The sequence below is a fragment of the Acinonyx jubatus genome, chromosome E1, assembly GCF_027475565.1.
Source record: "Acinonyx jubatus isolate Ajub_Pintada_27869175 chromosome E1, VMU_Ajub_asm_v1.0, whole genome shotgun sequence".
Lineage (NCBI taxonomy): Eukaryota > Metazoa > Chordata > Mammalia > Carnivora > Felidae > Acinonyx > Acinonyx jubatus.
The window spans coordinates 87035-113303 of NC_069397.1; the positions used below are offsets into that span (position 1 = coordinate 87035).

General features: G+C 52.5%; 1 protein-coding gene and 2 long non-coding RNA genes across 20 annotated transcripts in view; 1 reads left to right on the forward strand and 2 right to left on the reverse strand.

Moving 5' to 3' along the window:
- Positions 1–249: 249 nt before the first annotated feature.
- LOC106980133 (uncharacterized) lies at positions 250–9149 on the reverse strand. Of its 15 annotated transcripts, none has more exons than XR_008294212.1 (8): positions 7775–9149; positions 7378–7505; positions 6498–6814; positions 6100–6241; positions 2957–3114; positions 2293–2463; positions 1977–2133; positions 250–501 (listed from the first exon to the last, which is right to left on the reverse strand). It is a non-coding gene; the product is annotated as an uncharacterized LOC106980133 (long non-coding RNA). The 15 variants fall into 15 exon arrangements; XR_003416640.2 differs by having other exon boundaries at positions 250–327; positions 7775–8443; XR_008294211.1 differs by lacking the exon at positions 250–501 and adding an exon at positions 1485–1621 and having other exon boundaries at positions 1971–2133.
- Positions 7692–10449, forward strand: LOC128313461 (uncharacterized). Its single transcript, XR_008294213.1, has 3 exons — positions 7692–7875; positions 9066–9337; positions 10050–10449. It is a non-coding gene; the product is annotated as an uncharacterized LOC128313461 (long non-coding RNA).
- Positions 10450–12602: 2153 nt separating this feature from the next.
- The window catches only part of ZZEF1 (zinc finger ZZ-type and EF-hand domain containing 1), a 102831-nt gene continuing 89164 nt past the window's right edge, over positions 12603–26269 (reverse strand). For all 4 annotated transcript variants that reach the window (XM_027047520.2, XM_027047518.2, XM_027047519.2 and 1 more), the window contains exons 48-55: positions 25858–26217; positions 23878–24021; positions 23210–23378; positions 22743–22841; positions 22179–22344; positions 17347–17500; positions 16689–16760; positions 12603–14987 (exon numbers count right to left, since the gene is read on the reverse strand). In XM_027047520.2, the coding sequence (XP_026903321.1) occupies positions 14907–14987; positions 16689–16760; positions 17347–17500; positions 22179–22344; positions 22743–22841; positions 23210–23378; positions 23878–24021; positions 25858–26217 (1245 nt within the window). In that variant the 3' untranslated portion in view covers positions 12603–14906. The remainder of the gene's footprint in view (positions 14988–16688; positions 16761–17346; positions 17501–22178; positions 22345–22742; positions 22842–23209; positions 23379–23877; positions 24022–25857; positions 26218–26269) is intronic.

Consider the following 26269-nt stretch of genomic DNA (forward strand, 5'->3'; position numbering starts at 1 on the left):
CCCCGAACAGGATGGGGAACCACGACCAGTCAGACCTGGGCCACCTGCCTGCGCCCGGGCAGGGTGGGTCCATCACTTCACAGAACCTCGGGTCTGGGTGGGAGAAGCACCCTGGTGAAAGGATGGTGCTGAGCAGACAGAACAAGCACAGGTGTCGCTGTGTTAGAGCCACAGGTGAATGTGCAACCCCAGTGCATCCTTTGGGGGCACGGCTTGCTGCCGTAATAAAGAGACCTGAAATGCAGTGGCTTAACGAAGGTGGACGTCTCTTTACTTCTAACATAACACTGCCAGAGGTGGACAGGCAGACCGTGGGCAGCGTGGCATCTGCGGGGAGGAAGGACATGCTCACAGATTCAGTGGGACAGGAAGTGGCACGCATCAGCTCTGTCACATACCATTGACCAGAACTTAGTCACAGGGCCACTTGCAGCTGCAAGGGAAGCTGGGACGCGCAGTCGCCAGCTGAGTGACCGCGAGCCCAGCTACAAGGGTACTACACTAAGGAAAGGGAAATAGATAGGAGTGCCAAATTAAGAACTGCCCCCAACGCTCCAGTGTAATTAACACTGTAATAAACGTACTTTTAAACTACTCGCCCACTAGAATTCTGGAGTTGACAATACTCCGTGCTGGCCAGGATGTGAAGCAGCTGGTGGGGACCAGAAACGGTACAGCTGCTTTGGAAATCGGCTCAGCAGCACCATTCGAGGCAGACAGGCACATGCCCTCTAACCTGGCAGTCCCTCTTCTGAGTGTTTACCCAGCAAAACTGAGGGCAGATGTTCACCAAAAGGCGTGTGCAAGAATGCTCATAGCACGGAGAAACGGGAACCCTCTTGCACTGTTGGTGGGAACGCAAATTGGTGAAGCCACTCTGGAAAACAGTGTGGAGGTTCCTCAAAAAATTAAAAATATACCTACCCTATGACCCAGCAATAGCACTGCTAGGAATTTACCCAAGGGATACAGGAGTGCTGATGCATAGGGGCACTTGTACCCCAATGTTTATAGCAGCACTCTCAACAATAGCCAAATTATCGAAAGAGCCTAAATGTCCATCAACTGATGAATGCATAAAGAAATTGTGGTTTATATACACAATGGAGTACTACGTGGCAATGAGAAAGAATGAAATATGGCCCTCTATAGCAACGTGGATGGACCTGGAGAGTGTTATGCTAAGTGAAATAAGCCATACAGAGAAAGACAGATACCATATTGTTTCACTCTTATGTCGATCCTGAGAAACTTAACAGAAACCCATGGGGGAGGGGAAGGAAAAAAAGAGGTTAGAGTGGAAGAGAGCCAAAGCATAAGAGACTCTTAAAAACTGAGAACAAACTGAGGGTTGACGGGGGGTGGGAGGGAGGGAAGGGTGGGCGATGGGTATTGAGGAAGGCACCTTTTGGGATGAGCGCTGGGTGTTGTATGGAAACCAATTTGACAATAAACTTCATATATTGAAAAAAAAAAAAAAGAAAGAATGTTCATAGCAGCTATATTGTAACCTCAAATTAAGAACCATCCAAGCGGACAAAGGAATCCCGGAGTGTTCACGTGGTAGAACACCACTCAGCCCCAGAAAATGAAGGGTCCACGCCAGGAAACAGATGAATCTCTGAGACATGGTTCTGAGTGTCAAGGGTCCACACAAAAGTGTGCAGTCTATATGTTCTATCAAGTCTGGTTAGAGGCCCCTCCCCGGAGCATTCCCAGTGGGCAGAGGCGGATGGCAGCCAGCGCTGTGCCCTTGACACTCCGGGGCTTGAGTCCCCAACCCCCCCCCCCCCACCAACATGCAGGATGTGCTGGCCTCCTTGTCCAGACAGGTGATTGTCCAAACAGGGGCAGGTAGCCTTGGTGGGGGTGGGGGGCATGTATTTTCATTTGTCCCGGTTAATAGGCCAGGTGAGTGCTTCCCTCCAGGGGAAGCTGCCAGATGCTTGCCAGGTGGCCCGACCACTTACACTCACATTGGCACTCAGCTTCCGCTGCTCGGTCCTGCCCAGTGCGCATGCCCATCCGTTTTGGGGCTGAATCCCGAGGAGATGCTCCTGGCATTTCCCAAATGTATATGGTGACAGAAGATTTCACATTTCTCGTGGAGGAACCACACCAGCCTGGGAGGCCCTGCAGATAGGTGGAGATGAGTCCCCAGACACGTGGGCACAGGGTTCTGATCCAGATTAGCTGGAAGTCCCATGTGCGGGCTGATCCCCACTTTGGGGAGCTCCTGGAGAAGCTGTCCTTGCAGCCGGCCCTGCCTGCATCCACCTGGCCTCATCTTACCTGCTGGAGAGGATCTGCAAGGCCATCGATGCCTCAGCAGGGTTCTGTTGGGTGGAGACTGGGCATGAATTCCTTGGATCACTTTTGTTTCCAAGACAAAGTGTGAGAAGCAGGATTTAAATGATGGGTTATTGTTGGCTTCATTGCTCACGTTTTCATGTTCTTCCTTCTCTAATCCAAACAGAATCGAGATTTGAACTTATTTAGGAGCCCTGAACATAGACCCTGCTTGAAATTAGAAGCCATATCTACACCCCCCCACCACCACCACCACCACACCTAACAGCATACTCATGGAAGACAAGGGACCTGGAGGGTGTCACATCCAGATGGAAGAGAGGTGGGAAGCTGCCCACCGACCCTGAGGATTGTGGAGGCCACCTGCAGGCAGGAGGGGATCTGGCCAGGCAGCTGTGTCCTGGGGTGGTCGGGGGTTGGGCTTTGGACAGTCGACCTCTTCCTGGGCTCCCACAGTTCCCCAGGTGGGCTCTGTGGCCCATGGGACGCCTGAGGCTCCGTGCAGCTGTACCTGCTTCTCTTGGGACACCTGCTCAAGTAGTGTCCATGTGACATGCTGGACTGTGAGGGCACCCAGCAGAGAGACCACGTGGGGGATAGACACAGAGACAGAGACTGAGAGAGAGAAACAGAGACAGGGCCTGACCTGTGCACAGCAGGCAGTTCAGAGGCCACATTCCAGCCTCTGCAGCCCAAGTCTCGGCCACAGCGCTGATGGGCTTTGGGCTGGATCACTGAGGGCTATAGTGGCTGCCCCTGCTGACCGGGGACGTTGCGTTGCATCTCAGGGGGCTGCTGGGGCCACTGCAAAGAGAATCATCTCGGGCTGTTAGGGGTCCAAGGCCCTGTTGGAGCAAAGGGAGCAGACCCATCGCCCGGCCCTCCACCCTCAGGACGCCCTCCCAACATCTAGAAGCTTCTCTGGGGAGGGCAAGGCTGGCGAGAGAGCCACAGGGATGTATGCTGCCTAGGGCAGCTGAGGTTGAACCACGGAACTAGACTTTGCTGGGCTCACCCACCACTGCATCCAAACCACGGAGATGCCCAGATGGAGGCTACGGCATGGGTTGTTTTGCACGATTCTGTGCTTGGTAAGCAGGTCCCCGCTGATTTCCCTGGGCCCCGGCAGGCCTGAGTGGGGTGCCAGGGGCTCCACACACCTAAGACTCGACTTCTGCCTGTTCAGCAGACTCCACATGTAAGTGAGACCACGCAGCCTTTTCCTTGCGTGTCTGGCTTATTTCACTCAGCATAACGTCCTCCACATCTGCCTGTTCTTTTTTACAGCTGAGCAATATTCCTTCATAAAGGCATCACTCGCTGGATGGACACTTAACCTGTTTCCATGACGGGCCATTGTGAATAATGCTGCCATGAACGTGGGGGTGCGGAGATCTCTTCCAGACAGTGATTGCCTTCCCTTCGGGTAAATCCCCAGGAGTGGAATTATGAACCATTGGGTGGTTCTATTTTTAACTTTTTGAGGACCCTTCATACTGTTCTCCACAGTGACTGCACCAGTTTGCATTCCCACCAGGAGGGTTCCTTCTTCTCCACATCCTCGTGAATACTTGTTATTTGAAAATAATGATGATTTCAACAGTGCCCTCATTGCCAGTAAACAGCCAGGATGCTCCCAGGGAGCTGGGCAGTCTTTTGGCCTGGGAGGAAATAGCCAGAATGTCCTGAGATTCATTGAATGTGGCGAGCCTCTCCTGGCCACCTACCTCCCCCTGCCCAAGCTGAACTGTTGGCTTGTAGGAATACTCGGCAGGAAGTTAGGGACGGGACGGAAAGGCAGACGGAAAGCTAGGAGAGACTCAGAAACAGGGAAGACGCTGGAGAGCAGGTGCTGTGTAGAGTAGGGAGGCCAAGCTGGAAACGGGTCCCTGCCACCTGGGCTGCTCTGAGCAGGTGGGTTCAAGAGGTGCTATCACCGTCCGTCGGGTGGAAGCGGTGACTTCCCAGCCACCGTGAACCTTTATGGGCAGAGGGGCCGTTAGACATGTTGGTGTATCTCAGGAGGGCTAACCCTAACCTGATCCAAACCCTGAAACTGCAGATTCTGTGACTGTTAGCAATGATTCGTGCCAACAGCCTTTTAGTGCCCGTGGGTGTTTCCTCTGCCCACACTCACAATAGCGAACCCGTGAGCGTCAGGTCTGACGGTCCCAAACACGTAAAGGGACACGCTTCCCTTCCAAGTTTCACTGGCTCTTCCATTTCTCTGCTTGTTTCACAGACACCAGGAGAAGGGAGGACGGGCACAGAGCAGGGACACCGCTGAGGGCAGAGCAGCACCTGCCTGGAGGCCCCACAGCCACCCACGGTCACGTGGAAGAACCATTTGTCACTCATGCAGACCTTCCCTCCAGGGAGGACATTACAGGACAAGTCAGAAGTTCCATTCTTGGGCTTTCTTCTGAGGTAAACCTCCAGCAATGTAGGATCTGCATCCAGAAAGATCCCAAGGGGAACTCTCCTCTTCATGTTCCAACTTGGATGAGAGCTTCCCTGGCTCCAGTCTTGTTGTGCAGCCTCTCAGGGCGGCAGGGGCTCAGCCGCACCTGCTGCAGGCATGGGCTCCCCTTCTTCCTCTCTGGGAGGTGATGCCCGGGGTTCTTCCCTGCCGGTGCACCAGGTCTCCCCAGGAGGGCTCGGCCTCATCTCTCCCCTGCAACTTGCAGTGTCCTGTGACAGGGCAAAGGAGGGCAAGATCTCCAATCCAGGGTCACCAAACAGCGCCCGGGTGGGGGCACTCGATGCCGACAGAATCCAAAGGCAGAGATGTGAGTGGAAATGACACAAGAAAGTAATTCATTTCAGTAATGACAACACCAGGAAGACAAGAGACCAACATCTCAGAGACTATATCCCAGGAGCCGAAAATACATCCTGGCTCATGTCAGGAAAATGTAAGACAGAGGCCCCTGGCTGCATGCAGGGGGGCAGGTGTGTGCGTGAGGGGGGAAAGTGAGTACGTGCAGGGGGGCCAGTGGGTGTGTTCAGAGGGGCAGGGGGCAGGTGGGGGTACATGCAGGGACATGTGGGTGTGGAGAGAGGGGCAGTGGGGTAGGGCAGTGCATGAGGGAGGTAGGTGGGTGTGTGGGGGGGCCATGTGGGTGTGCGCAGGGAGGTGAAGGTGGTTGGGTGCATGTAAGTGGGCAGGTGGGTGCGTGCAGGGGGAGTAAGGGTGGGGGGTGGGTGCAGGGGGGAAGATGGGTACAGGAAGGGGGGCATCGGGGTGAGTGGATACATGTAGGGGGCACACGGGTGCGTGCAGAGGGGCTTGAAACAAGGCACATTTACTATCTCATGGTGTCCGTGGGCGGGAGTCCGGGAGCAACTCAGCTGGGTCCCCTGAGACGAAGGTGTGGGCTGGGGCTGGGGTCCCATCTGAGGCCTCCCCCAAGGCAGGACCTGCCTCCTCACTCAGGCCTTAGGCTGCTCAGTTTCCATGTGGGTCAGAACCCTCTCTGCATGGCCACGGGTTTCCTCAGGCCACCTGGGGGATGTGTCTACTGGAGACACTGTGACACTCTTATGGGACATAATCACATGTGTTATCACCTCTGCTGTGTTCCCATGGATATCAGGAGGCAGAGATCTGGGCGCACCTTGAGGTCTATCTGCCACAATGTCCACAACACAGCTTCTAATTTTCAGAAGCAAGAGAATAGGAACACAGCAGAGATGGGTAGCTAATGACACGGATTCTACGGAATGGTGCTATTGCCAGGCAGGGGCTCCCAGGCCAGAGCCCATCCTCAGCACTCACCCCTCTCTTACCAGTGGAACATGAGTGGGTCCAGCAAGTGCCACTTCCAGTCCAGAGGATTTAGAAGTGCTGTGACCTTTCCGTGGTCTCTGTCCCCATCTTCGGACTGAATTGGAGAGCCAGCAGGGGAGAGAGGTCTTGGGTCCATAATTCCTGCTTGGAGGAGAACCACCAGACACATCGTGTCCTCCACAATGTCCTCCCTCTTGTGTTAGCTGTGCAGACTTTAGGATTTATTTAAGATAGCAGCTGGTGTTAGCTTAAATATGGTGATGTACAGTTACATTTAAAAACTTCTGTGTGCATGTGTGGGGTGCATATAGGTGACAATATGATTGTCCCGTCTCATCATCAGGGGGCAGAACTGCTAGCTGCCTCCTTCTACCCAACCAGGTACTCCAAGACTTACAGTCGTATAACAATCAACACATATGAGCTCTCCTGGTTTCTGGAGGTCAGCAATTTGGGAGGAGTTGGGTGGATGTTTGGGGCTGTGGTCTCATCTGAAGGTGTGACTGAGGCCGGAAGACTCCCTTCCCCGGCAATCCCTCACACGGCTGGTTCCTCTCCATACATGGCTCTCCACAGGACTGCTTGGGCATCTGCAGGGCATGGTGGCTGGCTGCTCTCAGAGACAGCCTGGCAGGGTGATTGTCTTTTATGACCCAGGCTTGGAGGTCACAGTCATGTCTACAAGATCCTATTGTGACACAGGTCACTGGGGCTCTGTGGGGGAGGAACAGCAGAGAGAGTGAGGACCAGATGGAGGGGAGGCTGGTACCCCTGTGTCCATCACTACCAACTTGCCACTATAAATAGGAGAGCTCAAGAGAGGGAGCTCTTATACCCCACACCCCAAATCCAAAGTGCACCCCAGCTCTGGTTGGCGGGTCCTCCCCAGAGATGCCTGTTGGGGTGATTATTCTGTCTCCACATATTAGTTTGGATGACTGGCCAGATCACTGTCCAGTTTCTCCCCAGCCCCCGAGGCAACCACCTCTCCTGGCCTCCAGAAGTAGGTGGAGGGCTGGGCTCCCGGTGGGGGTGGGGAGACATTTGACCAATGATACTGTGCCCCTAGCACTGGGAGCTGAAAGCTGGCATGGCTCTTCTCTGTGCTCTGTGGGTCATCCCTGGAGAGTCTGAATTCTGTCTGCTGTCTCTAGTCATGGTCTTTGGCAAAGGGGGTGACATGGTATCATTCCAGACTGTGTTTCCTGCCAACAAGGAGGATCTAATGCCCTGAGACTCAAATTTTCAGTCTGTAAAATGGACAGGACAACACCCACCTCTCTGAGCTGTCATGGTGATAACATGGGGGATGGTGAGGATGTCTCTGCTGAGCGTGGGCTCCTGGCAGGATTCTGCTGTCTGTGGGAGGGGAACGTGACCCTCCATCAGTGGGCTGGGAGAAGAACTGAGAAGGCATAGGATGGCTTGTCACAATGCTGATGACACAGGTGGCCACTTGTAATTCGAATTCTGACCTGGAATCTTTGAATGGCACAAAGCCCTCTGTGAGTGTGGGCCTGTTCATGTCATCATCACGACCATCGGCTGTGGGTATGAACATACCTGGAGGGCTGTTAGCAAAGCTGGTGTCACAAAAGGGCTGTCACCCCCCAGGCTAACCACCCCCCCCCACCCCCCCCGCCCAGCACAGTGTGTGAGGGTGGAGTGGGTCACCTTCATGTTGGTCACACGATGTTCCATGCCTAGCAGTCCAGGACGGCAATGGTGAATCCTAAGACAGCCTGTCACAGCCAGGCCCTTTCCTTGCTCATGACGTAAGTGACCCTATCTAATCTTCATTATGGAGTGGCCTCGCTGGCCAGGGAACTCGCCCCTGGTGCCACAGCTGGCTGGAGGCATCCCTGAGCCCTGCAAGCCGTGGCCTGCGTAGTTGGGGTGAAGCACTTCTGCTATTTGGGAGACAGAACCTTTCTGTGGGGAGGTACCACAAGGCTGGCTCTTCTAGAACTTTCCTGTTGCTAAGGTGACAAACTAGTGGTGATAACTCAGATGCCTGATAAGATGCTCAGGTTGGTTTCACTTCAGCGAAACCACTGGTATAAGATTAAAATTCTGATTTACTCTCTGTTAAAAGACAAAGTTTTCTTGGATTGTTGGTCTGCTTTTGGGAAAAAAAATAGTTTTTTTCCTTCCTCTGTTGCCCAAAAAGATGGAAAAAACTATGATTTTAACCAAAAGAGCAGGACAGCACGCCCTTTTGAGTTGATTTGCTCAAGCCTTGGTTGAAATTGCCCCTCCTTTGATCCAAAGGCTGGGGAGATGATGGTAATGTCCTTGCTGCCGGCCTCCAAACGTGCCACATTTGTGTTGTTTCTGCAAGGCAGAGGAATGGATGCCTGTGCCATATGAGGGTTGGGTGACTAAGATATGAGAAGGGTTTTACCGGGATACATGGGGCCATTTTGCTACACTGAGCCCAGTATATGTCAACTTGTACCAATCTAGTGACTGTGAAATGGACACCCACATGGCTGGAACATATTTACGTGGGCATTGCTGAAAAAAAGGCAGGGGAATAGATGTCGACTTTGGCCCTCTTAGCCCCCCTTCAATGGCCAATTTATCCTTGGGTGGGGGGGCCAACGGTTTTCGCTAGCCTTTTAAAATAGATTTGTAAAGAGGAACGGTTTTATTATGATCGATACGTAAATTACTATTGGGATAAATTAAATTAATGCATCCCTCAACAACCATGGGAGTCTTTCAAGGTCACAGTCTGTACTCCCAAGGTCCCACGGGCGGGAAACGGGTAGGAGAAATCAGGGAAGACCAGGTCAGCTCTCGGAAGTAGGATCAAGCCTGGGTAAGAGCAACTACTCCCAGCAGCTCGAGAGACTGACAGGGCTTCTGGCTGCCGATCCCGTAGCCAGCCAAAATGCGGGGTTAGAAGATGAGGTTTCTCCTGGCCAGCTATAAGGGATGCCTTTTTCTCTTTTTCCTATAGATGGGCAATTCCCTAACCAAGGCCAATACCCCTTTGGGACGCGTTCTGAAAAACTGGGATGACTTTGATCCACAAACCCTGAAGAAGAAGCAACTCATTTTCTTTTTGCCCCGAGGCTTGGCCCCAAGGCAAATTGGAGGAGGAAACCTGGCCGCCCGAGGGATATACCGATTATAATGCCACCCTACGATTGGACTTGATCTGCAAATGTGAGGGGAAATGGGGAGAAGTCCCTATGTTCAGTGTTTTGGGGGCCTTAAGAGACAATCGAGGTAGGTGTCAGGCCAACCCTTTCTGAAGTCCAGTCATCAGAAGGGTAAACAACTGAGGGCCCTTTGCCTGTACCCAAAGCAGACCTAGAGAGGGAGGAAGCGAAGGCTTTCACCTCAGCCTCCGCCTCGGGTCCTCCATCCATATACCCAGACCTCAAACGTGCACTTCTGCCCCCTGCTGCCCACCTTACCCAGGCCCTCCCCGTAGCGTGGCAGGCGTGTTTCCCCTACAAGAAGCTGGAGCGCCAGAAGGAGAAACCCAGGGAGGCACCACCATGACAAGATTACAAGTACCTTTTTCGCTCTAAGATTTAAGAGGGGCAAAAGGGTATCTAGGTACACTTTCTGATGATCTGGATAAGTATATAAAGGCTTTCCAGAATATTAGGTAGGTTTTTTAATTGACCTGGAAAGATATAATGCTTTTGTTGAATCAGACTCTTAATGAGACAGAGAAATGTGGGGTTCTGGCAGCAGCTGAGAGATGTGGGGATGAGGAACTCCTTAACTGATTACCATGGGACTGGAGGTCCTTCAGGGAACTCCCAGTTCCCTACTGGATTTCAGGCAGTTCCACCCCAAGATCCAAACTGAGACTATGTTAATCCCACTGAGGGATTGGTATCGCTGCCACTTCCAAGCTTGTGTTTTGGAGAAATTAAGGTCTAAGGTTAAACCCTTAAATTATGCTAAATTAGCCACTATTTTACAGACATAGGACAAGAGCCTGGTGGCCTTCCTGGAAAGGCCTCCCCGCTCTGAAGCTGAGAAGATTCTAAAGGACAAATCTGTCCAAAAGACAAAATTGGCCCCTGATATTCAAAGGAAGCTACAAAAATTGGCTATTGGTCCGGAAGGGACCCTAGAGGAGCTTTTACAAGCTGCCAATTGGATATATGACTATCGAGATTAAAAGGAGAATCAGGAACAGGAAAGAAGGCTTAAAAAAAAATCTGGGGCACCTGGGTGGCTCAGTTGGTTGAGTGTCCGACTTCAGCTCAGGTCATGATCTCGCGGTTCATGGGTTCGGGCCCTGTGTTGGGCTTTGTGCTGACAGCTCAGAGCCTGGAGCCTGCTTCAGATTCTGTCCCCCTTTCCCTCTCCCCTACTCACTCTCTCTAATAAATAAATAAATAATAAAAATAATTTTAAAAAAATGTAAGGCCTTAGTCTCGGCCTTACATACTATGTCACACCAGACTTCCCAAGGTCCTGGCACCAAGTGCCATATCTGAGGCCATTCAGGGCACTGGAAACACAAGTGTTCTCAGAGGGGACAACCGAAGTCGAAACCCCATGAGCCAGGCCCCTTGTGTGGAGACGGTCACTGGAGATCCGGATGCCCTCGGGGACCTCAGTCTGCAAGGGCTCAGATACCCAGTGTCCCTGAAGGGAACGGATCGGTCCTGGGGCTCATCACAGTGGCCCCCCTGAACCAACTGTCCACTGAAACCCAGAGCCTCGGGTAACTCTGGAAGACGGAAGGAAAACCGCCTGAGTTCCTTCTTGACACTCAACTGCCTTTTCCGTCCTTTCCCCGGCCAACCATCCAAATGCCGCGTAACTCTTAGAGGCGTCTCCAGAAAACTTATGACTAAATTTTTCTCTCAGCCCCTGGGGTGCATATGGGGAGACTTTTTTTTTTCCGCCCTCTTTTTTGATAAAGTCAGAGAGCCCCACTCCCTTGCTAGAAAGGGACATTATGACTGAATTAGGGACGACGGTGCTACTAGCTCCAGGACGGATAAATAATTGCCTGAACTTAGAGTAACCTGGATATTGGAGAGGTAAAGTTAAATACTCCTCGTGGAGTTTGTTCCTGTGGAAACTGGATGGCCAAAGGAAGATTCGAGGATCGAGAACCAAAAACTAGTTAACTTGCTTAATTATTCTAGCCAATAATATCACAAGATCCAAATAAATATGGAAGAGAGAGGAAAACTTGTGGTTACATTTTTTTAAAAATGACCAGACATGTCAGGGACTTTTGGGATGGCTACAATGCATCTTTCCTTTCCATGGTGTGGTCTCCTCCCTAGGAGGCATTGCGTTTGGAATATAAATGCTTGTTAGTCTAATACTCTATGTATGTCATTTGTAGAAGCCGATGATATGCCAGAAAAATAAGACTTCCAAGAAAATTCTGCTAGCCCAAATGTTCCAAACACCCTCCCGTTATCTCGGACCTCTGGATCGACCTCGGAACCTGCCCTGACTGCCATACCCCGGTCATTGCCCCCTTTCAGCAGGAGGGGGTTAAGATTGATCGTTGTCCCAATTCCTAACGGCAGTTAGGAGTCATGTACTCAAAGTGGGGAATATGATAGGAAAAGATGAGATTCAGTAGGCAGAGAAGGAACGTTTAGGACCTGGGACCCCTGGGTGGAAAAACAACAAGAACACATATTTTGGAAAAATGCTGGGAGCATCTGACCACAGCAAACCCCCTTGGGCGTAAGGTTCTTCTTAAGAAACAAATGTCTGTGCCTTATGTCCAAAATAACCTATTATTATTGGAAGATAAACCTGACTGTGAGGAAAGCCCACACTTCCTGAGCATGTTTGAGCAAGACCTCAAAAATAAAGGAAATATAAATGAAAATGGAATCAACTTAGAAAAGGCAGGATTGTGAGAACTAAGGGAGATGATTCATTTCCAGAAGTACCAACTAAAAGCTGGGCTATCTGGTTAACAGGAGTTTCCAGCCTATTGGAAATCTGCACGGACCTCCCCACTCCCACAGTGGGGTCCCAAACCCTTAGACACCTCACTTCCTCGTTCTCCCACCCTCCCGCCAGCCTCCGTTTCGCGGGATTCTTTTTCAAAGGCTTTGCAATGAGCACGCGCCACCGAACTGACGTCTCTGCGTCGCCCCAGGGAACGTCCACTTGTTCTAATCAGACTACCTTTTGCCTCCCGTGGGCGGGCTCAGGCCACAGCGTAAGGCTGTACCCTCTGTAGCACGCAGCCAATGAGGAAGCAGGGGAGGGACTTCAGCTAGGAGATAAATCGTCTGCTGTAACCGCTCGGAGTGCGCCTGTCCGTCAGACGCCGGCTCTTGTAAGAACGTTGATCAGAGCCTCCCTTCACTGCGCTCGGAGTCTCCGCGTGCCCGCTTAGATTGGGGCAGCGGGCTTGTGTCTCACACCTTTGGTTCCTGTCAACCACAAGTCCTTGAGATTCCAGCAATTCCATCCCTTTGGGCCGGGCAGAAGCTGCAAGTATGATCCTCACAAGAAAGACAGAAGGAAGAAAAACCCCACACACAGCTGCACTTTTTTATATAGAATTTGTACAATATATTTCTCTTCATTTGCATATTTTACCCACAACTCAACATCCTTTTTACAGGCTGAAATCACTCAGCTTGATATAATCAAAATTCTTTCTTTCAAACAAATAAGAAAAATTCAAAATCGTAAACCCGTAAGAAAACAAATTAAAAACAATGATGAAAATAAGTCACTCCTCCCCTTAGGAACAGTGTCTGTACAATATATAGGATTTGGGTCAGAATCTCTTTATAAATCAGGCACATGTTTCCACGACACCTTTATTCCTGCCAGTTTTATCTCCTGCCTGGAAGTTCTGCCTCCAAGAAGGATCAAGGCAGGCTGGTCTCAGTGGTGTCCGTTCTTCCAGACACTGCGGGCCGGTGGGGCCCAGGGGCCCAGGTGGGTGGGGCGGGCTGAGCGGGGGAGAGCAGCGGCTGTGTGCGAAGCAGAACCCGGGTTCACTCCGTGCAAAGTCAGAGAGGCCAGAACGGCAAGGGCGGCATGAGACAGCGGCGGTGCGGGGGCCGGCATTTACTCACAGTTGGGCCTCCCAGCAGGATGGGGGAACACGGTTGGCAGTGACCACACCAGGAGGTGTGAACCCGCCCCGCCATCTGTCCTGCTTTGGTCAGTCGGTCTGGGGCACGAGGGCTGTGGGTGGCAGCAAGGCGAAGCGGCGAGCACACCGTCTCGTCCATCTTCCAGGCCCCCCTCTGCACTGAGACCGGCCTGGGCCTGGGTGGTAGCGAGCGTGGGGCCTTCTCTGAAAGCTGAGGACGGTTTCCTCCAAGCCGCAGTGCCCGGAGCTTGCATCCCGACACCATGGGGGACCAGACCGAGCCCGGGGCCCCAGGCCTGACGTCACCAAGTTTCAGGACGGGCCCCTCGGTTTGCATCTCCTTCGAACTGTCCCCCACACGCTGGCTCAACGTGTAGCTTGGGGCTTGAGTGAGAATACAACTCTGAGGCTGCATGAGGTTGCTGCCCCTCGGCCTCCTGACCAAGAAGGCAAAAGTGCTTCTGCAGGAAGACACTCGTGGGACCTGCACTCTCGGGCCCCTCCACCCCAGACCCTGCAGACCCTGCAAAGGGGGCTTCAGAGGCCATGGGAGCACTGACCTGCTCCCCTCGGCCTTCCCCGGGCCCCGCGCAGCAGGCCGTGCTCAGGCCAGGACGCCCGCCCTGAAACGGCAACGGCCCCAAGCGCTCTTCACCGAGCCTTGCGCGCAGCCCAGGTACCCACCCCGCCCTCACGCTCCAAAGCATGGCTTTGCAAAGAGAATCGTCGGCACTTCAGGGCAAGACCGCAATCATAAAAAGAAAAATGGAAAACAGCATTCGCGAGACCTGGCGCACTCACAGCCAGACAAATGACAGCCGCAGAAGCAGGTGGGGCCCTGGGGCGGACACGTTGGGCTGCCCATGACCACGGAGAAGAAATAAAATCATGTGTCTTTTGTTTATTTGGTTTTTGTTTTTTTTTTGTTTTGTTTTGTTTTGTTTTTACTTCTAAAATAAGATCTCATCTGATAACACTTCAAGTATTTAAGTACAGAAGCTAAAGAGAATTCCTCAACTTGTTGCTTCCACAAACAGTGTGTCCCCCTGCGTGACCGTTCTGCCAGGCCTCCCGTGGGGCCTTTCAAGGGAGTCATGTTGTTCTGCTCTAAAAATGTGAGGTGGAAACTGGAATAAGTTGAAACAACTCAACACAGATGTGCTGGAACCGGTGCACGAGTGATGCACGTGGGAGGCTCGCTGGCCGTTTCCAAGGGCACTTGTTGTCACCGATGACTTCTGCGGGGCAGCTGCGTGGGTGCTCGGGGGCCAGGTGGCAGCCAGGACAAGCTCTCATCAGCTTTGGTTTGGACCATCCAGTCTCAAGAAGCAAGAGCAAAGGGAGAGCTCCCAGGCAAGGCCACCGCTGCCGGAGGTCTTGCTGAGGGACGCAGCTCCAGGCAGACGCCGCGTTCAGCCACCGGCTCCGGCTCGACGGAGACAGAACCCTTTCCAGGCTGGTCTCTGAACAACCTTCTCAAGGGCCCCTGCCTGCCCTCCCAAATAATTCTGAGTTATTCATACTCATTCTCATATGCTATGGTGTGTGCAGGTGTCTAGCTTGTGACGTGGCAAGTTCTTGGAGGCGTGACTACTTGGCATTCTACTCGGAGCAAAGGGGGAGCTCAAGGGGGGCCGGACGCTACAGCATGGGCATTTCCCTGAATGAGTTTAGACGTCTGCTCTAAAACCCGTGTGGACACATCAGCTAGGTCCATGCACACCATACCAAGGGCTAACACTTGACATTCCAGAGGCGGGTTGCCTTGTTTGGGTAGTTGATGGCCAGGCTGATAGCAGCGATGTTCTGTAGAGCCTGTGGAGGGAGAAAGGGTCACTGCCAATGTTGAGAACCATTCAACTGCTCACTCGTTATGTGTGGACTGAACAAGAGCCTCAGCTGAGCACTGGGGGTGGGGCTGGGGCAAGGGAGACACAAGCAAATGTGGTTCCCCTCACCCGGAGCACCAGTCTAGAGGAGAGAGAGAAAAATTCTCTCAACCACACGGAAGCTCCAAACATAGGGTAGAAAGAGCATCACTGCCCTGTAAGAGGGGCGGGTGCAATGCTTGGTGGGCTCAGTCGACCCGGAGGATGCTGCCCACGGGGTGTCTGGGCAAGCTCTTTAGGGAAAGGGAGGAGCACAAAGGTGCGGAAGGGAAGAAACAGACAGCCAGCGCTGGGCCACAGTGTAGGAAGGGTCCTTGCTGGGAAGGAGGACGCCCTAGAGCCAGGCCGAGGCCGTGGTGCGGGTTCCGTGCAGCAGGAGCGGAAGGCGGCTGGGGGAGGACGAGGCAGAGCCCTGGTCCAGCACAGTGATGTGCTGTGGGGAGGGTCAGGACGAGGGTGACACTGGGCACAGGGGCAGGTGAGAGGGAAGAGCCCACAGGAATATATGGAGCGCTCGGTGCCATATGGTCAAATCTCAAATTTTCGCTGCGTGTCACAAAAGCAGGGGTACTGGGGGCGGTGGGGGCGGGCACCTGTTAGGAGGGGAGGGAGGTTCTACTGTGCCTACGGGTCTCAGGAGAATTTGTACAGATGCCCCAAGTGGATGGGGGCTTCCTGCTTCTCCGCAGGCAAGACCCTTCCCTGTGAGAGGACCGTGTGCTCACCGAGCAGACTTGCAGGAACAGAGTGCAGGGCTCGGGCCGGACAACCACTCAAGCGTGACCCTGGGCAAACCTCCCCCTTCTCAGCCTTAGTGTCCCCCTGTGTCCACTGTAGGGCTGGACCACATGCTCTGTGATATTCAAGGGGTCTGCGGGTCTAAGGTTCTCAACATGCGGCCTGCGCCTGGGGGTTCCCGAGACCCTTTCCGGGCTCCGCGTGGTGATGCTAAGACATTATGTGCCTTGCCACCCTCATGCTCTGGAGCATGTGGGGAGTTTCCCAGAGGCCGGTGCAGGACAGCACAGCTGCAGCAGCAGGACGCAGGTCTGGCGGGCGTGAACGACAGCCGCCTCCTCAAGGATGGTTTTGTTTGGGAACATACAGCTGTTTTGCAGAGAATGTGTTACTCGTGTTACCACGGAGTAAGTTTACTATTTCTTAAAGTGATAATTACGTGCTTAAGTGTTTTAATTTCTAAGTTTAAAACCTAATCTCTAATGGTATCTATCGATATGTGCAACACACAAATGAAAGCTTTTTGGGACCCTCAATAACTGAAAAGTGGAAAGGCGTCCTGGGACCAAACTGTCAGGGGTTCTCCTACCAGGGAAAAAACTGAAATCTAACTCTATGGAAACTTCAGGCAAACTGTCAATTTAAGGCATTGGTTGTTTTGGTTTCAAAGATAAATTCTTGCTAGCGTGTTCCAAGCCCACGGTTGGATATGAATGACACCGAGTAAGGGGCTCAACTCCCTCCTCAGACACTGGAAGGATGCGATGGGGTTGGGACAGAGCCCCGGATGAACCCCAGGGGGGTTCCGTCGATGGCAATGGGGCCATCTGGCCACGGGGAAGCAGCAGCAGCCAGCTTGGGTGGGTGGGGGGGGGGAGGGGAGGCATACCTGTGCTGCGCAGCGGAGAAGGTGGTCGTCGGTGGTTAAGGCCAGCAGGTACTCCTGCAGCAACCCCAGCTCCTGCGGAGAGAGCATGGCTGTGGCTGGAGGGGACCACCGCCCAGGGGACACCCTCCCACCACCACGGAGTCCCGCATGGGTGATCGCTCCTGGTTCCGCGGGCACCTCATGGCACTACCTCACTTGAGAGCCATGGGAGGAGCTGGACCGGGAGCAGCCAGGTGCCCAGTTCTGGAGGGGGGAAGCAGGGGCGGGGAGCCCTCTGCCCCGACTCATCCACAGGGTGCTCCGGTCGGTTTCCTCATGTAGAAAATGAGGGGTAAGCTAAAGAACTGGGAAAGACCTTCTCATCTCACATGTTCAATGAGCCTACTACGCTCGTGGGAAGAAGGAGCAGGAAGAAGGAAGAACCCGTCCGTTTTATTTTCCAGAACTCACTACTGTCAAGCACTGACCCGGGGCAGTTTTTCCCCTGTGGCTTTAGGCCCAACAAAACAGCATTCCGGGGGGGCCGGGAGGAGGTGAGGATGCTTACTTCAGGCCACGCCTGCCCCCTGCGCAGGTCTGCCGCGACCCAGACGACACCCCAGGGCTCGGCCCTCAGCCCAGGCAGCGGGGGAGCTCCAGCAGGGCCCTCACCACTCACCTGGGCGCGGTTCTCGGTGACGAGGAAGAGCTCCGTGAGGGCGCGGTGCAGGGGGAGGAGGATGCCAGGCTGTGTCACGTCCTCGAACAGGCTGTACTCCATGTGCGTGAAGAGCTGCCACAGGGGCTTTAGCAGCGTCAGGTCACAGAGGTCGCTGCGGAAGGGGGTGAGACGTGAGACAGAGGCCAGCTGACAGACTCCCCCCACACCCAGTAAAGTCATCACTGTCCCCCCAAATGGCCAAAAATATCCACCAGTGGCAACTAGGGAAAGGGGCAGAACCTAAACTTCAGAACAGGACTCCAAGGATGCAGGAGACCCCGAAGCCCAGGCCTGTAAATCAGCAGCATGCCTCTAAACGGTTGTTAGGAAGAACCTCGTGGAAAAATCTCGAGATAAATGTTACGTGGAAAAAAGGAGGCATAAAACTGCAGATATGGTATCGTGTAACTGTATTAAACACAACAGTGAACAAATACATCAAAAATGTTATCAGTTGTTGTCTCTGTCCGTTTTCTAGATTTTCTGCAACACTTGTTGCTTTAACAATCAGAAAAAAAGAGGCAGTTAAAAGGCAATGAAAGCCACTATAATAATCTTAGGCTCACGAAACACAAGAAATATGGTTGTGAGGTCGCTCGGGCCAGAACCCTTTCCCAGTAGAGCAGAATCCTTTTCCACTGGATAGGCCTCCGTGGAGACTCACTGCATGTTTCACTCTGAGGGAGGACGTGCTGTGTTTCCAGTTCAACGTCCTTACGAGAAGGAAAGTCAGGAAATGATATTCTGAGCCTTACGACATGACTTTATATATTTATAATCCTAAATTTTGCTTTTTCTTTTTCATGTATGACTGTACGAAGTATTCTGCGCATTTACTCTTGGAGCCCATCATTTTCTCCCAGAAGAGCGAGTCTTCCTAGAGCACCAGGAAAACTTGGCTCCATTTAAAGAGACAGCTCTACAGCTGAGCTTTCAGGAAAGTGCTCCTACGTGGCTCATCCGTGGCTCATCTGGCCACTGGCAGCCACCCCTCCCCTGGGGTCGCCTTTCCCCTCTGCCCGGCCTGTCTGGACTGAAGGAGGTCGGCAAACCGCAGAGGTGCATCACATGCAGCAGGGAAGGACCCGCCCGTCTGAAGACTGTTTCATGCCCATCCCTCAACCACCACGTGGTTCTCACTGCAGGCTGCTCTCAACAGGACAGAATGGAGCCCCTGTGGGCTAAGGGGCCTTTGTCGCACACGAGAACACGGCGCTAACGGCAACCACAGCTGGCTTTCTCTCTGCCTGCCTGCGCGCAGACGGACTCAACGTGCCATCCTTTTCTCTCCCTGACTCGGAGAGCCCTTTGTTTTTTAAATAACAGCTCCATATTACACCAGAAGATGGCGTGCTATCTCGAATATCGTCTCTCCACTCTGGCGGCATCCTGCGTCTGTGTGCCTGGAAACTGCTAGAGAGGCGCACTGACACCGTGCGCGTGAGGGACACATTGCCAACACCTGCCCTGAGGTGAGGAACAAGACAGCGGGTCTTTAGCCTCCACTTCTACTTAGTACTCTGGGGAGGTCACGGCTAGTGCAAAAAGGAAAAAAAAAATTCTAAGGACCGAGAGGAGGAACGAAAACCGGTTCTTTGTAGATAACATGACTGTGCTCTGAATAGCGACATGTGAGCTCTCCAAGTTAAGCAACAGAGCACTGTCACTGGATACAAGGAAAATAAACAAAAGTGAATTATATATGAGCAGGAACAATTAAGAATAAGAATTCTACAACACCAATTACAGTATCATCAAAAACATTAGATAAATCTAATTTAATGGAAATCCTCTACATAGAAACATCACTCAGACCTGAGCACTAGAGGATCGCAGAGAAGAGGAATCAACACAGAGGGTTCAGTGCTCTGAAGTCCACCCAAACCCCATCAGGTGAGAGGGGGTATGTGTATATGTGTGTGAACAGAAAATACACAAGCTTATCCGCGACAAGGTACTGGAATTTCTAGCCAGAGCAGCTGGGCAAGAAGACGAAATAAAAGGCATCTACACTGGAAAAGAAGACAGAAATGTCTCTGTTTGCAGATGACATTCTCTATAGAAAACACCAAAGACGCCACAGAAAAACCGTTAGAACTCATAAATCCAGTGAAGTCGTAGGGCACAAAATCAATATAGAAAAACCAGCTGCCTCTCCTCTTTTTTTAAAACTAGGTTTCACACCCAGCGTGGAGTCCAGCGTGGGGCTTGACCCTGAGATCATGACCAGGCTCAGATCAAGAGTCGGACACTCAACTGACTGAGCCACCCAGGAGCCCCCACCTGCATTTCTATATGCTTAATGATGAGCTATCAGAAAGAGAAACTAAACAAGTAATCCCATTTATAACAGGATAAAACAGAGTAAAATACTCAGACATACATTTTCACAAAGGAGATCAACAATCCGTACGCTGAAAACTATAAAACACTGATGAAAAAAACTGAAGACGCAACCAAGCGGAAAGGCTGTTTCGCGTTCAAGGACCAGAAGGATACCGTTAAAATATGGCCGGAAGCAATATACAGATTCCATGTAGTCCCTATCAAAATCCCAATGGCATTTTCACAGAAATAGGAAAAACAATCCTAAAATCCACAAGGAACTACAAAAGACCCCAAATAACCAAGTCAATCTTGAGAAAGAACAAAACTAGAAGCCTCGCACATCCCAATTCCAAACTGCAATACAGAGCTATGGCGATCAACACAGTATGGTATTGGAATAAAAGAAGACACAAAGATCGATGAACAGAACAGAGAGCCGAGAAATAAACCCACACGTAGACACCCAATTAATTGACAAAGTCGCCAAGAATATGCAACGAGGAAAGGACAGTCAGTCACCTCAACAAATGTGTCGGGAAAACCTGACACAAGCCGCATGCAAAAGCATGAGACTGCATCCCTCTCTCCCACTATGCGCAAAAATTAACTCAAAATAGATTAAAGACTTGAATGTAAGACCACCAACCATAAAACTCCTACAAGAACACATACAGGTAAACTCCTTGCCATTGGAGTGGACACCAAAAGCAAGAATAAACGAGTGGAAGGAACGACATCGAAACAAAAGGCTTCTGCACAGTAAAGAGGACCATCAACAAATGAAAAGGCATCCACGGAATGGGGGAAAACAGTGGTAAATCACATATCTGGTAAGGACTTAATACCCAAAATACACAATGAACTCATGCAGCTCCATTTCAGAAAACCCCACATAACCCAACTAAAAATGGTTAAAGGACCTGAACAGATATTTTCCCAAAGAAGACATCCATACGGCTAACATGAAAAGATGCTCAAATCACTCAGCGTCGGGGAATTCAAGTCAAAACCACACTGTCACCTCACATGCGTTAGGGTGGCTAGTATCCAAAAGACGGGAGGTAACAGGTGCCAGCGAGGATGTGGAGAAAGGGGAGCCCTCGTGCACTGCTGGTGGGAACGCAAACTGGTGCAGCCACTGTGGACAGAGTATGGAGCTTTCTCGAGTAATTCAAAACAGAACCACAGTATGATCCAGTAATCCTACTACTGGGTTTATATCCAAAGGAAATGCAATTGTTATCTCAAAACAATACCTGCACTCGAATGTTCATTGCACTGTTATTCACAATGGTCAAGGCATGGAAACAAGCTAAGTGTCCTATCGATGGAGGAGTGGAGAAAGCAAACGTGGTGCATATATACACAGCGGAGTATGTGCGAGAAGGAAAGTCATGAGAAAGAAGGGAGACCTGGAGGGCATTGTGCCGAGTGAAATAAGCCAGAGAAAGACAAACCCTGGATGACCTCACTCGCATGTGGAAACCAAAACCACACAAAGAAACAGTCAAACTCATAGACACAGAGGGTAGAATGGTACTTGCTGGAGGCCGTGGGTGTGGGAAACAGAGAGGCTGGTCAAAGGGACAAGCTTTCAGCTGTAAGACAAGTAAGGTCTGAGGATCTAATGAATGACACGGTGACTACAGGAGATGACGGCGTACCATACTGGATCGTAGAGAGGCGCACGTAACTGCTGTCACACACAACAAAGGTAACACGAGGTGCTGGGTGTGTTAAGGAACTTGGTGGGGGCCCTTGTACAATGCGGACACACAAGAAATCCCCTCTAGCCTGTAAATATGTTACAACTTTGTCAATTACACCTCACCGAAGCTGGGAAAAAAAGAGAAGCAAACCAATTCTAAGATGTATATAGATATGCAGAGTCAAAGATAGACAAGACGGCCTGGAAGCTGAAGAGCAAAGGATTTATACGACTAGATATATGAATTCATTAGAAAGCAACGATAGTTAAGACAGCGTGGTACTGGCACCAGAACCATAAAGAGCGTTGGAGCAGCAGAGACCAGACACAGACGCATCTGTACAGACACCTCCTTTGTGACCAACAGGGTGCTGGAGTGAGGTGAGGGACAAGGTGGTCTTTGGGGTCAGGTGGAGACTCACATTCGAATAATTAACCCTGACCCCCTGCACTTCACGTCCTGCGCAGAAGTCATTCCGTGTGGAGCGTACAGCTAGGAGTGAAAGAAAAAATAACAAAAGCTTCTAGAACACGGGAAGCACCTTCACCACCCCAAGGTGGAGTGAGGCGGAAACCGCCTAAACAGGACAAAAGCACCACCATAAAACACGATTGATGAACGGCAAGATGTCAAAATTAGAAACTTCTTTTCATCAGACTCCAGTACAGAGAAACGGCAAGCCAGAGTGGGAGGAGATATTCACAGTTGTTCACAAACTCCCTGCGAAGGACTCACATACGGAGAGCGGCTCACCTGTGGGTGCAGCAGCGGACGATCCTCAGAAGCAGGTGAATGGCTTTCAATCGCTGATGGCCAGTCTGGCGACAAGCCACACCCACCAGCCATTCCCAAATCTGGGCCAGTGGGAGGTGTGGCACAACTCTTTCTTCTGACAACATCTGCTTCAAAATCTCGAACCCTGGCCCACAACCACAAAACACCGATATTTTAATTAACTCTTGTATTTACTCTTGTATTATTAACTCTTACGTTTAACAAATATGAGAAGGTAACTACAGTTATTTAAATTTTGCCTTTTATAAAAGCAACATAGGACCAACATTTTCAGCTCCTCCCTTTCGCAAACCGCCCTGCAAATTCCAAGAGAAGACGTGTCTTTTGTAGGTGCCACAGGTGCCTCTTCTACCCGTCCATGCAAGAGTACAGCCAACCACCACAGCACATCACGGCGACCGTGTGCTAGTATTAAAGTACCTGCTTTGACTTTAACAAAGATCCGTGACATAATGGCACCTACCCCTCCCCCGAGCGTCCCTGGCAGGGACATCCTACACACAGAAAGACCAGGGCACACACCTGTCTGGAATCGCCCGAGGTGTCCAGCCGTCACAGTGAATTTGTAGCCCCACTCCGTGTTGCTCATGTCAGAGGTGAAGCGATAATACAGAGTATCTCCTGGGTCACACAAGAACCAGAAACAGGTCAGGACACCACAGCAACAGAGAATGGCAACAGACTAAGCCCCACGTGACATCCCTCCACGTCCCTTCTCTCGCTATTGAGTTTGTTTGTTTGTTTGTTTGTGTTTGAGAGACAGAGTATGAGCAGGACAGGGGCACAGAGAGAGGGAGACACAGAATCCGAAGCAGGGTCCAGGCTCCGAGCTGTCAGCACAGAGCCCTACACGGGGCTTGAGTCCATGAACTGTGAGATCATGACCCGAACTGAAGTCGGACATCTAACCGACCGAGCCACCCGGGCGCTCCTCATTATTGAGTTTAAATACTTCATGGTAAGAGTCCGTATGACCAACTATTTATTACCTGGAAGCTCAAAATCCTTCCATTTCTGCTGAGACCCACTGAAAGTGTGTCGATCCTGCTGGAAGTCACTGCTGCTGGACATGGCCAGCTCGTCACAGCCCTCCTCTGTGCTGCACTGCGCGTCGAATTTGATTGAGAGGTAGATTGCACCAGGGATGTGGACCTTATCCTGGGGAGGGGACAGAAAGACACCTCTGTCACTCCTGAGGGCTTGCCTCATGCCACATCCTGCAAATGTGAGACGGTTAAATGTCAGCCCTGCCCTCCCCGGCCCTCGGTCTGGCGGGACAGGAACATGCACACGTGAATTAAACCGAAGGACAGGGGTCTCCGAGGTGTGGCCACGTCATCGAGATGGTGCAGCGAGGGCTGAACCCAGGCCCACACTCAGATGCACTTCCGAAAGATGCCAAGGATTCCCTGCAAGGAGCTAGCTGCAGGGAAACTGAACCCCCACCCCCCACCCCAGGCCTGGGCGCCCACTTTTTCCATTAAAACCAGGCCACCAGGAAAAAAGACTGGGTGGTAAAGACTCCCTGGCTTTGGGACCAAGGAGGCCCTTTCTTGGCTGGGACTTGGCAGGGGTGGGGGGCGGGGAGCCGCTCTGGGCACTGGTGAGCTCCTCAGCACCCTCGTGGGTCCTGCCAGCCACACGTCTTGGAGCGTACCTCAAAGTTGGTGTTATTGTTATACGGGTGTTTGGACTCCCTCACTTGCACTTCCATCCCAGGCTCCTCCATGAACTGGCAGGCAGCCAGGGCCATGGTCCCCAGCATGCTCCCTCGGCAGCCCTGGAGTACCTTCCGCAGGATCTGGCGGGACACGAAGCAGCGAGCGTCAGGGCCTGCCGGTGGCAGGAAGGAGGAGGAGCCCAGTTCAACCCAAGGCCTGTCCAGAGGGGCTGGCGTCACCGCAGAGGCTGACCTCACCAGCCGCCTCTCACGGCAGGGGGGCGGGGAGAGGGGGGACTTCCTGTACGCTGGGATGCTGGTTTTCCTTCTGGAAAACACCACTTCTGGGAGCTCTGAGAGAGCCAGCAGAACCTATCAGGGGTGGTCCCGGGCCCTGAAGAGTCCTGAGACCAGCAGGGGAGGCATGCGGACAGACAATTACAGCACAACAGGCCACATGCCGAGGGGGTGAGGGACTGGGGGCTCCTCGGGGCGAGGGTGGGGAAGGCCATGTTCCCCTCTGCCACTCGCAGATGAGAGGTGCAGCTACAGCAGAGCCGCCCGCACCTCCAAGGCCGTGTGGCTGGGGCCAGATCCAGGACTTACAGACTGGTGGTGTCTTTGACAGGCAAATTAAGGAGAAGAGGATGAACTCACATCCTGAGGAGTCCTCGCGTAGGGCGTGCATGCGTGTGGGTGAGGGTACGTGATGTATGTGGGCGCCAAGGGGACAGGGATGAAGAAGGCGGCAGTAAATGTGACTCAAGAGTTGTGCACTTGGAATCTGGTAAGGTGGTGACAAAACCATCCCGCTCGGCCGGAGGTGGTGCCCACAGCTCCCGCCACCCAGGCCAGGCCAGCTCTGCGACGAGGCTCCTCACGTATGTGCACGCTGGGAAGCCTTGCTACCCCAACACTACTCTCGAGACAAAGCTGAAGATTTGACTTAAGAATAAACACAGAACCAGGGGTGCTGGGGGGTGCTCCAGTGGTTAAGTGCCTGACTTCGTTCAGCTCGGGTCACGATCTCACGGTTCGTGGGTTCGAGCTCCACATCGGGCTCTGTGCCGACAGCTCGGAGCCTGGAGCCTGTTTTGGAGTCTGTGTCTCCCTCTCTCTCTGCCCCTCCCCTGCTCATGCTTTGTCTCTCTCTCTCTCTCTCTCTCTGTCTCTTTCTCTCTCTTAAAAGTCAATGAACATTAAAAAGAAAAAAAAAAAAAAAAAAGAAAGAAAGAAAAGAATGGGGTGCCGGGGTGGCTCAGTCGGTTAAGCATCTGGCTCTTGGTTTTGGTTCAGATCATGATCTCACAGTTCATGAGTTCCAGCCCCACGTCAGGCTCTTTGCCGACAGCTCCAAGCCTGGAGCCTGCTTCGGATTGTGTCTCCCTCTCTCTCTGCCCCTCCCCTGCTCATGCTCTCTTTCTCAAAAATTGATAAACATAAAAAAAAATCAAATCAATTCAAATCAAAGAATAAGAACAGAACCAGAGGCCTGGAAGCTGAGAACCAGAGTGTGGGGTGAGGATGCAGACCCCACACCTGCCCCCCAGAGGCCGGGGGCCTCGGACAGGCCCCTGGCTGCACTTCCTCACGACAGAACTCTTGCGGGTTACACTGCAGCAGGTGCGAGTGTCCCGGGGCCAACGTTCCAGGAACAAGACGCAAACCACCCCGGAGGCGTCCTGTACCACAGCACACACCGGGGGCCGTAATTCACCCTGTCCTCTGGACCTGGCGCCACGAGAAGAGATGGGCCGGGGAGTGTGCAGAGTCAGGCTCCACGGGGTCGGCGGGCCGAGCGCTCTCTGCACACCAAGTCTGCCAAGGCTGTGACCTCCGCTCTGGGCCGGGACTTGCGAGAGCCCAGCCGTGCCCACGGCCAGCCTCCGCTGCATCCGGAGGAAGCATGTTCACACATGGGGGCGCAGAGGAGGCGCAATGAGGGCGAGGACCCAGCCTGACCCAGTGAACAATCACCTTCTCCCACTGATGCTTTTCTTCCAGCTGCATGAACATATCCAAAATGTAGGTCATGTGGGCCGGGCCGCTCAGCTCCAGGGTCTCCTCGCTCACGGGCACGTGCCCAGGCCACTCAGCGAGCAAGGACGCCAGCACGTGGCGGGCATACAGGACAGCCGTGGCCTCATTCACGCGGAAGAGGTACTCGCGGACGGCCCTCCTGCTCTTGCAGCCCAGCTCCTTGTGCAGGAGGGCAGCACTCTTGCTCCGGCGCTGCTGGGCATAGCTCTGCTGCAGTTCGCCCTCCGTGCTGGAGATGAGCTTCTGGGTCACGGGGTTGGACTCGGCAGTGGCCTGGTCACAGCGTGCGGGCCGCGACTGCAAACCCAAAGACCACTGTGACGGCGGCCGGCCCCTCCCAACTGGCTGG